The 12,051-nt window shown below is 54.6% G+C and overlaps 1 protein-coding gene across 15 annotated transcripts; it reads right to left on the bottom strand.

The window, feature by feature from the left end:
- Positions 1–2,702: 2,702 nt before the first annotated feature.
- ARL2 (ADP ribosylation factor like GTPase 2) lies at positions 2,703–11,828 on the bottom strand. 15 transcript variants are annotated; one of them, XM_063783047.1, is made up of 7 exons: positions 11,157–11,291; positions 8,887–9,020; positions 6,989–8,698; positions 6,730–6,892; positions 4,962–5,042; positions 3,570–3,737; positions 3,274–3,487 (listed from the first exon to the last, which is right to left on the bottom strand). In XM_063783047.1, the coding sequence occupies exons 3-6, from the start codon at positions 7,213–7,215 to the stop codon at positions 3,603–3,605; spliced, it is 606 nt and encodes a 201-aa protein (XP_063639117.1). In that variant the 5' UTR covers positions 7,216–8,698; positions 8,887–9,020; positions 11,157–11,291; the 3' UTR covers positions 3,274–3,487; positions 3,570–3,602. The 15 variants fall into 15 exon arrangements, with proteins under 15 accessions (XP_063639114.1, XP_063639117.1, XP_054518431.1 ...); XM_054662456.2 differs by lacking the exon at positions 11,157–11,291 and adding an exon at positions 10,675–10,770; XM_063783044.1 differs by lacking the exons at positions 3,274–3,487; positions 8,887–9,020 and adding an exon at positions 2,703–2,899 and having other exon boundaries at positions 6,989–7,099; positions 11,186–11,818.
- Positions 11,829–12,051: the final 223 nt, after the last annotated feature.

Here is a 12,051-nt window from a genome sequence, read left to right as displayed (position 1 = left end):
AGACCTTTGCTCCAGTCAGTGTTAGAATTGAAGCAAAAATCTGTTGAAATGCAGCATGAAGTTGGTAGGCTTAAATACAATACATAGTATTTAGTGCAGAGGAAGCATTGTGAATAGCCACTCTTGTTCCTGGAATTCAGGTGTACAGGTGCGGTGCCTTGGTCTTCAGAAAGAAGCAAAGCATGGCATGGGGCTCATGCCTGTAATCCCAGCACTTTGGGAGGCCAAGGCGGGAGGATCACTTGAGGCCAGGAGTTCGAGACCAGCCTGGGCAACAGGCTGCCCCTGATTTCATGAGAAATTTAAAAATTAGCTGGGGGCCAGGTGCAGTGGCTCATGCCTGTAATCCCAGCACTTTGGGAGGCCAAGTCGGGCGGATTACTTGATATCAGGAGTTCAAGACCAGCCTGGCCAACATGGTGAAACCCCATCTCTACTAAAAATACAAAAATTAGCCAGGTGTGGTGTCGGGTGCCTATAATCCCAGCTACTCGGGAGAATGGGGCAGGAGAGTTGCTTGAGCCCGGCAGGCAGAGATTGCACTTAACCTCCTGGAGGAAATGTCATCCAGGAGCCAGTCAATGCCAGGCAGTGGGTTCTCCCCAGCAGTGGGGCTGCAGCCCTTGACGTACCAGTCGTGGCTGCAGAGAGTCCAGATGCAGGGCCTGGGAGAACAAAGGTGCTGGTGGTGGCCAGTGACCGCAGACCCTTCCCTCCCTGCTCAAGGGTCAGCCCATCCAGGAAGCCTCCCCGGCCCCTGGGAGAGCTTATCTGTTCCCCGGGGCACCTGAGCTCGCTGTACAGTGCCACGCCAGTGCCACCCCTTAGTGTCCCATATAAGAGAGGATCCTGATAGGCGGCACTGCATAGGGCTGTCCCTAACTGTATTGCTGAATGGAATGGGTAGTACTTAGAACAGTGTAGGGAAAAGAGAGATCAGACTGTTACTGTATCTATGTAGGAAGGGAAGATAGAAGAAATTTCATCTTGACCTGTACCCTGAACAATTGCTTTGCCCTGAGATGCTGTTAATCTGTAACTTTGCCCCAGCCACTTTGCCCCAACCCCTTTGCCCCAACCTTGAGCTCACAAAAACATGTGTTGTATGGAATGAAGGTGTTTTTTTTTTTTTTTTTTTTGAGATGGAGTCTCGCTCTGTCGCCCAGGCTGGAGTGCAGTGGCGCCATCTCGGCTCACTGCAAGCTCCGCCTCCCGGGTTCATGCCATTCTCCTGCCTCAGCCTCCCGAGTAGCTGGGACTATAGGCGCCCACCACCACACCTGGCTAATTTTTTGTATTTTTAGTAGAGACAGGGTTTCACCGTGTTAGCCAGGATGGTCTCAATCTCCTGACCTCGTGATTCGCCTGCCTCAGCCTCCCAAAGTGCTGAGATTACAGGCGTGAGCCACCACGCCCGGCCTTGGAATCAAGGTTTAAGGGATCTAGGGCTGTGCAGGACGTGCCTTGTTAACAAAATGTTTACAGGCAGTATGCTTGGGAAAAGTCATCGCCATTCTCTAGTCTCAATAAACCAGGGGCACAATGCACTGTGGAAAGCTGCAGGGACCTCTGTCCTGGAAAGCCGGATATTGTCCAAGGTTTCTCCCCATGTGATAGTCTGAAATATGGCCTCGTGGGATGAGAAAGACCTGACCGTCCCCCAGCCCGATACCCGTAAAGGGTCTGTGCTGACGTGGGTTAGTAAAAGAGGAAAGCCTCTTGCAGTTGAGATAGAGGAAGGCCACTATCTCCTGCCTGCACCTGGGAACTGAATGTCTCGGTATAAAGTCAGATTGTACATTTGTTCAATTCTGAGATAGGAGAAAAACCGCCCTATGGTGGGAGGCGAGACATGTTGGCAGCAATGCTGCCTTGTTATTCTTTATTCCACTGAGATGTTTGGGTGGAGAGAAACATAAATCTGGCCTACGTGCACATCCAGGCATAGTACCTCCCCTTGAACTTAATTATGACACAGATTCTTTTGCTCACGTTTTTTTTTGCTGACCTTCTCCCTATTATCACCCTGCTCTCCTACCACATTCTTCTTGCTGAGATAGTGAAAATAATAATCAATAAAAACTGAAGAAACTAAGAGACCGGTCCCAGTGCGGGTCCTTGGTATGCTGAGCGCCGGTCCCCTGGGCCCACTTTTCTTTCTCTATACTTTGTGTCCTATTTCTTTTCTCAGTCTCTCGTCCCACCTGACGAGATATACCCACAGGTGTGGAGGGACAGGCCACTCCTTCACACAGAACCCTGCAGAGTAAGCAGCTGCTAGGACCCTGTGCCATGAAAACATCTGCCAGTTTTGCCACTTGGATTGGACCCCTGGGGTGGCCTCATTTCCTATCCTTTCCCAACCTGGCACTGCTTCTGAGTTCCTGTAGCCTTCAGGGAAGGCCTCAGCTACCCCTGCCTGATGTGGCCCCCCTCCCACCCTCTGGCTGCACTCCCTCCTACACAGGACTCTATGCACCTCCCCATTTCCCAAGAGCCCTTGCTCTTTTTTTTTTTTTGAGACAGAGTCTCGCTCTGTCACCCAGGCTGGAGTGCAGTGGCCCAATCTCGGCTCACTGCCAGCTCCGTCTTCCCGGGTTCACGCCATTCTCCTGCCTCAGCCTCCCAAGTAGCTGGGACTACAGGCGCCCGCCACCACGCCCGGATAATTTTTTGTATTTTTAGTAGAGACGGGGTTTCACCGTGTTAGCCAGGATGGTCTTGATCTCCTGACTTCATGATCCGCCCATCTTGGCCTCCCAAAGTGCTGGGATTACAGGTGAGCCACCGCGCCCAGCCGGAGCCCTTGCTCTTCATGCCTGTCCTGTGATCCCCTCTGCCTGAATCTGTGCTGGCCTTGTACAGCTGTTCAGGTTGTCCACTGCACATGGGTTCCTGGCTGCAACAGAGAATTGGGAGCTGAATTTCAGCCCATGTTCCATGCAAAAAGTTGGAGCCCTGGTCTGCAGCTGTGTCTGTTTTTCTAATTCATACCTATGAGAGTTGGATTTCCCCTGGTGAACTGTCTTCCCCTTCCTCTACCTAGAAAACTACTTGCGCTTTACTCCCAGCTTTAATGTGACCTCCTTTAGGAAGCCTGCAGATTGAATCAGTTGCACCGTGTCCCATGCTTCTATAACTTTTTCTGCATCCCTTTGACATAGCCACAGTTCACCATCGACTCCAATGATCCATTCCTTTCTGTCCCCTGCTAGATTGAGGGTCCCAGGTGGTCTCTAACGCTGTTGAATCAACAAATGACTCAGCCAGGAATTGGGGCAAGGAGCGGTTTATTTCACAGCTGAGTGAAGGATGAGGCCCACAGCCTCGGTAGCAGCAGTAGCAGCTCCTCCCCGCCCAGCCCTCTCTTCTTGGTATGGTAGCCAAAGGCCAGGTCAGGAGCCAGAGAGACAGCCAGGGCACAGCCCTCCCGCCATGGGAGCTGGGTGGCCACAGAGCAGCAGCGGGCAGCAGTAGCAGCAGCAGGCTGGGGTGGAGGAGGGGGAGTGTTAGTTTGGCCGGCTGACTCCCAACCCCCCATGGGTAGTGTTTGGTGAAGGTTGAGGGACCTGGACTGCTAGGTGGGGGGCATCTGGAGTGGTTCAGTCAGCTGTGAAAATGCGGCTGGAAATGTCATCCAGGAGCCAGTCGATGCCCGGCAGCAGGTTCTCCCCGGTGACGGCGCTGCAGCCCTGGATGCACCAGTGGTGGCTGCGGATGGAGTCCAGCTCCAGGGCCTGGGAGGACAAAGGTGCTGATGGTGGTGGCCAGTGACTGCAGACCCTGCCTGCCGTCAGCCCCTTCCCTCCCCAGCCCAGAGGAACTCCACGCCTTCCTCAAGGCCCTGCTCCAGGTCATCCCATCCAGGAAGCCCCGCCGGTCCCAGGGAGAGTTTGTCAGACCCCAGGGGCACCTGGGCTCTCTGTCCAGTACCATGCCAGTGCCGCCCCTTAGTGATGTAAATGCAGCATGGGCTCCTGAGCATCCACCAGGATCCGGGCATCGTGCTAGGAGCCCCACACACCCTCTCTCACTCATTCTCCTCAAGCCCTCATGAGCCAGGGATTGTGTCGACCATTTCACCAAGGAGGAAACCAAAGTTCAGAGAGGTTAAGCAACCTGCCTAGGGGAACATAGCTCATAAGTGGCAGAGCCAAGATTTTAACCCTGCTCTTTCTCACTGTGGTGCTTGAGCACTAGAATCATGGTTAAAATGTGGGCTCTGGGGTCAGACACAGGCTTCCTGTCTATTTAGTGGCTGTGTGACCTGGGACAAGTTACCTAACCTCTGTGAGCCTGCTTCACCATCTGTAAAATAATAGTTCTCACCTCATGAGGTGGTTGTGAGAATGAAATGAGTTAATCCATGCAAGGAGCAGAGCATACTGAAAGCACTGACTTGTGCTGGCTGCCGTTAGCCTGTGAACAACGCATGCGCAGCTCTGCCTTCCCCAGGCTGTGGGCCACCCCATGCCTTATTAATCACTGGATCCCCAGTGCCCCGCACAGGTCCTGCCACCTAGCAGGGCTAGGCTAATAAATGCTTTTCTTATTATTATTTTACTTCTTTTTTTTTTTTTTTTTTTTTTTTGAGACGAAGTCTCACTCTTTTCCCACAGGCTGGAGTACAATGGTGCAATCTTGGCTCACTGCAACCTCCACGTCCTGGGTTCAAGCGATTCTCCTGTCTCAGCCTCCTGAGTAGCTGGGATTACAGGCGCACGCCACTGCACCCAGCTAATTTTTGTATTTTTAGTACAGACGGGGTTTCATCATGTTGGTCAGGCTGGTCTCGAACTCCTGACCTCAGGTGATCCACTCGCCTTGGCCTCCCAAAGTGCTGGTATTACAGGCGTGAGCCACTGCACCCAGTCTTTTTGGTTATTTTTAATAAATGCTTTTAAAATAAATAAATGTATGCCCCTTTCCCTCAGCGAGCCTGTCCCGGGGCCTGGACTCACCTCGCGGATGGCGTTAGAGGACAGTGCTCCAGGCAGGTCCTGCTTATTAGCAAAGATGAGGAGGGTTGCTCCAGCCAGGCGCTGGGGGAGAGAAGATAGAGGGGTGGGGTGGGGACTCAGAGGACAGCCTGACCCCTCCTCTAATGGCCCAGAGCATCTGGGGTGAAGGATCGACCTGGAAGATCAAGGTGAGGCCCCGTGGTGGTGGGAGAGGCCCAGGAGTGAGTTTGTGGACGTAGCCATCAAGGCTGGCCCACATGGATGGAGCAGCCCTGGGCCAGGGTTCTGGTTCCAGCCAACCACCACCCAGGGGACACCGCTGTCCCCATGCTCCAGCTTCCTCTTCCATGAACAGGGAGGGGTGTTGCATAAGATGATCCCTGAGCTCTCCGCGGTTCTAGACTGCTCCAATCTGATGACCAGACATGCACAGAGGATGTGAACTCTCCTTCTTCTGGGTTCACACAGCCCTTTAACCGTTCCACTCCCAACAGGCCTCACTGTCCACCTCTGATTCTAGTTGTTTCCACATATGTGTCTGTGATTGGGAGAGATGTGGGTGGACGGGTCTAACCCTTGGGCCTTGACCTGCCTTGACCAGCATTTGACGGCCCTGATCTCATTTGACCTGCTCCACCCACATAGGAGATGTGTGCGGTGTGCCCAGGACAGTCCCCACTCTGCCTGCAGAATCCCCCCTTTCACTCTCACAAGTGTCCTCATTTTCAACTAAATGCAATTTTGTAGCCTGAATCAAACATTGGAACACAAAAAGTATATTAGTGGAAAAACGTGAAATTCAAATAAAATCTGTAATTAAGATAATAGTAATTCACCAGTGTTGATTTATTAGTTTGGACAGGCCACGGTTAGGTAAGATGGGGAAGCAAGGTAAAGGGTATATGGGGGACCTCTGACCTCTGTACTATCTTTGCAAGTGTCCTTCTTTTTTTTTTTTTGAGATGGAGTCTCACTCTGTTGCCCAGGCTGGAGTGCAGTGGCACAATCTCGGCTCACTGCAAGCTCCGCCTCCCAGGTTCACGCCATTTTCCTGCCTCAGCCTCCTGAGTAGCTGGGACTACAGATGCCCGCCACCATGCCTGGCTAATTTTTTGTATTTTTAGTAGACACGGGGTTTCACCGTGTTAGCCAGGATGGTCTCGATCTCCTGACCTCGTGATCCGCCTGCTTCAGCCTCCCAAAGTGCTGGGATTACAGGCGTGAGCCACCGCGCCTGGCCCCTTCCTTTTTTTTTTTTTTTTGAGACAGGGTCTTGCTCTGTCGCCCAGGAGGCTGGAGTACAGTGGCACGATCACAGCTCACTGCAGCCTCAACCTCCTGGGCTCAACTGATCCTCCTGTCTGAGCCTCCAGAGTAGCTAGGACTATAGGTGCGTGCCACCACCCCCGGCTGAGGTCACACAGCGAAGAGTCAGACTCTTGAGCCAGGCTCCATGGCCTCTCGAAGCTTCATACTGGCCTTGGGTCATCCTCCCTAAAGCCCAGTGATGTGGGTGTCATCATCACCATTTCAAGGCACAGAAACTGATGCTCAGGGTAGTGATGTAGTAACACCACAGGGACGTTAACTCAATCTCAGTCCACAGCATGTGTCCTGCCTCTGGCACCATGGGCCTCCCATGGTGGGGGCCCAGAGAAGGAAGGGATCCTGCCTCTGGTTTCCCTCTGGGGCCACGGGCCCCTCTGGGCATCTGCTGAGAAGGCAGCCACACGTCCATACATGTACACAAAGGGTAGGAGCTGCCCACCTCCTCCACCAGCAGGCTCTGGAGCTCCCGCTGGCAGTCCTGCATGCGCTGGCGGTCCGCGCTGTCCACTACCCAGATGAGGCCATCAGTGCTCTCAAAGTAGTTCCGCCAGTAGGACCGCAGGGACTTCTGGCCACCCACATCCCAGATGTTCAGCTTGAATCTGGGCAAGGAGCGGGTGACAGGAGGGTCAGCTGGGCCCCTCTCCCACCTTCCCTGCCCTGCTCTGGGCTGGCCCTCCCACGGGGCCTCTGCTCACCCTCGGTGCTCCAGGGTCTTGATGTTGAAGCCCAGCGTTGGGGAGATGGTGTCGATGTCCTCCCCATTGAACTTCTTCAGGATGGTTGTCTTTCCAGCATTGTCCAGGCCACTGGGGCGCAGCAGGTTAAGGAGAAGTCCCTGTTCTCTGCTAGGTGGTGACATTGTTGCAGAGCCCCTTAGGGGACTCATTATTTCCCACCATGTATCAAACTGAGTTGAGCACATGCCTGACCATAATTGGCCCACAATAAATATGAAAGTATCAAATTATAAATATCATCTCTACTGACCAAAAGCTCCTTAATTTGTTGAACACCTACTATGTGCCAGACCCTCTTCTGGGTGCTAGAGGACAAAGCCCTGCCCTTAGGAAGCTTACACTCTAGCGGGAAGACAGTCAATAAAGTACAAACAAATGAGAAAAGAAGGCCCTGCCAGATCCCGGCTAGCGCCATCAACACAACAGAGAGGCTTTCCAAGAGGGCCATCGGAGGAGGCTTTTTCAGCTCAGGTGCCGGGGAAGGCCTCTCTGAGGTGTCTGGAGCTGAGACCCAAAATACAAGGAGCAAGCTTTTTGAAGAACTAAGGTAAGAACAAATATCTGGAGGCAGCCACCCTCATTTGTTTCTGGAATATTCCAGACCTGCTACTGCACAGTGCAAATTAATGGGTGTGCTTACCTGTGGAAGGAACCACCCTCCTCTATCTTCCCAACACTGCAGCTCAGTTAGGCATGGTGGGGTGGGCGGGTCCTGGACTCGACCACCTTTCCCTGCTCATCAGAGCTGGGGCGAATGACCTAGGCCCAGGAGAGGGGTGAGGAGGGCATTTCCCCTGAGGCCCAGCCTTAGCCCCTGGAACCTAGCCGCTGATGACCCCCTGCCCCCAAGCCATCATCCATGTTTCCTTCCCCTCTTGATCATCTCCACTGGCTGATGAGCTTGCCGTTCTTTCTCCCACCTTAAAAAGAGCAAATAGGCCGGGCGCGGTGGCTCACACCTGTAATCCCAGCACTTTGGGAGGCCAAGGTGGGTGGATCACCTGAGGTCAGGAGTTCGAAACCAGCCTGACCAACAAGGTGAAACCCCATCTCTACTAAAACTACAAAAATTAGCCAGGCGTGGTGGCGGGCCCCTGTAGTCCCAGCTACTCGGGAGGCTGAGACAGGAGAATTGCTTGAACCCGGCAGGCAGAGGTTGCAATGAGCCGAGATCACACCACTGTACTCCAGCCTGGGCGACTCAGCGAGACCCCGTCTGATTAAAAAAAAAAAAGAGCAAACAAAGCCCTTGATCTCTCTGCCCCATTTAGTTATTCATTTATATCTTTCCTTTTACAGGAAATCTCAAAATAGTTGTTTGTGCTCACCCCCATTTCTGCCTTCTTGCTCTTTCAAGAACACACTCCCATCAGGCTTTTGCTGCTGCTGTGGCCAAAACTGTCCTTACCAAGGTCAGTCCCCAAAGACCTCCCTGTGGCCCTCTAGTGCTGGGACAGCGCTCAGTCATCTTCTGTTCCCCACTCAGCACCTGATGGAGTGGCTCGCCCTCCTCCCCAGCACATGCGCTGCCCTTGGCACTGGGACACACCCTTACCTGGTTCTGCTCCTCACCTGACTTCATCCTGGTACAACCGGGGTCTCTTCTCTGGCCACGCTCATCCCTGGGTGACCTCATCCAGGATCACAGCTTCAAATACCATCTCTATCCTGATAACACCCAAATGTGTACCTCCCACACACTGGACCTCAGTGCCTGCATCCAGCTGCCTGCCTGACACTTCTGGGCTGTCTCGGAGGCATCTCACATGGCACACACAGGCACACACAGGGTTCTCATCTCCACCCTGAACCTGCTCCTCCCCCAGTCCTCTCCATCTCAGCAAATGGTTCCTCACCCTTCTAATTGCTCAGGCCAGAAACTTCCATGACCTCACTACTTCCATCCTGGTCCAAGCCACCATCCTATCTCGCCTGCGTCACTGCAGTGGCCTAACTGGTCTGCAATTCCTTCTCTCCACTGCACTTCTCACTGAAAGGGAAAACCAAAAACCAAAAGGCCCTAGGTGAGGGGGTTCCCAGTCAACGCTCCTCCTCCCCACTCCAGCCATACTGCCCTCCTCACCAGTCCTCTGAACACGCCAGTTAGTCCTCCCAGGGCCTCTGACTTGCTGTTCCCTTTGCTTTAAAGTCCCCCCACCCCCCCGAATTGCTATATGGTTCAACCCTCGCCTCCCTCATGTACTCAATTGTCTTTTTTTTTTTTTTTTTTTTTTAACAGAGTTTCGCTCTTGTCACCCAGGCTGGAGTGCAATGGCGTGATCTCAGCTCACTGCAGTCTCCGCCTCCCGGGTTCTGGCAATTCTCTTGCCTCAGCCTCCCAGGTAGCTGGGATTAAAGGTGTCCACCACCACATCCAGCTAATTTTTGTAATTTCAGTAGAGACGGGATTTCACCATGTTGGCCAGACTGGTCTCAAACTCCTGACATCAGGTGATCCATCCACCCTGGCCTTTCAAAGTGCTGGGATTACAGGCATGAGCCACTGCGCCCTGCCATCATACAGTGGCCTTCTTTGACCACCCTAAATTGCATTATTCTCCATACCTATATACGTAGTGGGAGTTCATCCTGGAGCAGTATAAGGCCCTGTTCCCCAGAAGCATGGTCCAAAGCATGGCCCATATATATATAGTATGTATGGAGAATATATATATGTATAAATAGAGACAGGGTCTCACTATGTTGCCCAGGCTGGTCTCAAACACCTGGGCTCAAGAGAGCCTCCCACCTCAGCCTCTCAAAGTGCTAGGGTTACAGGTGTGTGCCACCGCACCCAGCCTCTATTACATATTTTACTTACTTCCTGTGTTATCATCTTTCTACCCGCGGGCAACCCCCCCCCCCCCCCCCACGCATTACAGAATTTCCATGAAGGTAAGATTTTTTTGTTTTATTACCCTGGGCACTAGGACAGTGTCTAGCACATATTAGGCACTCAATATTTATCAAATGAGTGAACTGTATGCTTTTCTTAGAGCTCTTTAAAGCAGACATGCGGCCCGACGCAGTGGCTCACGCCCATAATCCCAACAGTTTGGGAGGCCAAGGCGGGTGGATCACTTGAGGTCAAGAATTCGAGAACAGCCTGACCAACAAGGTGAAACCCCGTCTCTACTAACAATATTTAAAAAAATAGCCGGGCGTGGTGGCGGGCACCTGTAATCCCAGCTACTTGGGAGGCTGAGGCAGGAGAATTGCTTGAACTCGGGGGGCGGAGGTTGCAGCGAGCTGAGATTGTGCCACTGCACTCCAGCCTGGGCAACAAGAGCGAAACTGCGTCTCAAACAAAATAAAACAGACATGGGCCGGACTCCGTGGCTCATGCCTATATTCCTACAGTTTTGGGAGGCTGAGGCAGGAGGATCACTTGAGCCTAGAAGCTGGAGGCTGCAGTGAGCCTTGACTGTGCCACTGCACTCCAGCCAGGGCAACAGAGCAAGACCCTGTCTCAAAAAACAAAACAGTCATGATGTGATTATTAAGTTATATGTGCACGTAAGCGTGTTATCTCCCCAGCCATTCCCCCGCGGAGCCTGGCACAGAGCTGGGGGAACAGGTGCGGGCGCCTAACTGGACTCAGAAGGCGCACAGGGCGCACGGGACACTCGGGCCCACACACACACATCCTCAGCCGCAGGGACAACCACGGGCCGCGTAACACCAAAGAGACGGACTGTTGGATCCACGCTCGAAAGGATCCGCGGAGCCCACACGCGCCACCCGCCACCCCGCACGCCCCCGGGATTCGGAGCTCGAGGGCGGGGCCGGGGCCTGGAACCCTCGGGCCCGGGGGAGGAGATCAGAGCCGGGAGGGCAGCGGCCCCACGCTTGGGCCAGGCCGCCGGGTGGTGGCGTCCGAGTTATCTCCGGGACCCACCACCCCTGACACTCGGGCCGCCCAGCCCCGCCGCTGCGCCTGCAGGACCGCTTCTGCGGCCTCGGAGCTGGCCCCTGCCCCAGTCCGGGGGTGCGGCTCCTCCCGGCCCGCCGGGGCGATTGGTGGGGCCCACGTGGTGACGCCAGGGGCAGTTGGGACGCGCCGGCCGCCGCGTTCCGCTCCCGACAGGGGGCGCCCGGCACCGCCCACCCGGCTGGACCCCGCTACCCTCGCGGCTCCGGCGTCCGGTAGGATACAGCATGAGCAGTCGCAGCTCCCGCTCTTTCTGCTTCATCTTCTTCAGAATGGTCAGGAGCCCCATGGTCCCCGGAGCCCCCTCCCGGCCGCCGTTTCTTCCCAGTCCCGGGACCCCGCTCCCGGTTCCTGTTGGCTATCACGCTCGCCGACGGCATAGCCGATTGGCCGGACGCTCGTTTGGTCCCGCCCTTGCCGCACGTGACCGCGAGGTCGCCCGCGCAGCTGCTGCGAGGGTCCCTCTAGCGGCGCGGGGGGTTTCTGTGCTGCCTCCCGCCCTGACTCTGCGCCTCCCGAGGGCTGAGGCTGGGGGAGCAAGGGCGACTCCCCCACCCTTTCCCCTGCCGGACTGGGGCTCTTGGCCGGAGCGGAAACCTTGAAGTTCCTGAGTTGCATCTTGGCTGCGTCTGACCTGAGAGTCAGAACCCAGGGCCCCCAGGTACGGACGAACTCATCCTGGGGCCAGTGTAGGCCCCCGTTCCCAGCAACACAGTCCAAATCCTGCTCATCTGGGCCCTCGGCATCATCCTCTGACAGAGCGGAAAGTTGGGCCTCCCCCTACCCGGCTCTGGTGGCTCTCAATTCAGGGCGGCGGTGTCCCCTGGAGGCCGTTCGGAAACATGCGGGGCGTCCCTGGGTTCCAATGACGGAATTGTAGTCCCGCCCCAAAGGCTGCCCCCACCCAGAGGCCCAGCGTTTCCCTGTTGAGAAGCACAGTTCCTACTTTTGCAGATGGAAAAACTGAGGCCCAGAAGGTGCTTAGCACAGTGGCTGGCATGTAGTAGGTGCTCAATAAATATTTGTTGTTGAATGAATGGCTTTGTCCAAGAGTTTCATTCTTTACTTTAGCGCTCAAGAAGTCCAGAAG

The sequence above is a fragment of the Pan troglodytes genome, chromosome 9 (genome assembly GCF_028858775.2).
Source record: "Pan troglodytes isolate AG18354 chromosome 9, NHGRI_mPanTro3-v2.0_pri, whole genome shotgun sequence".
NCBI lineage: Eukaryota > Metazoa > Chordata > Mammalia > Primates > Hominidae > Pan > Pan troglodytes.
Note: the sequence above shows the minus strand (reverse complement) of the source record. Positions and strands in the feature narration are given on the sequence as shown.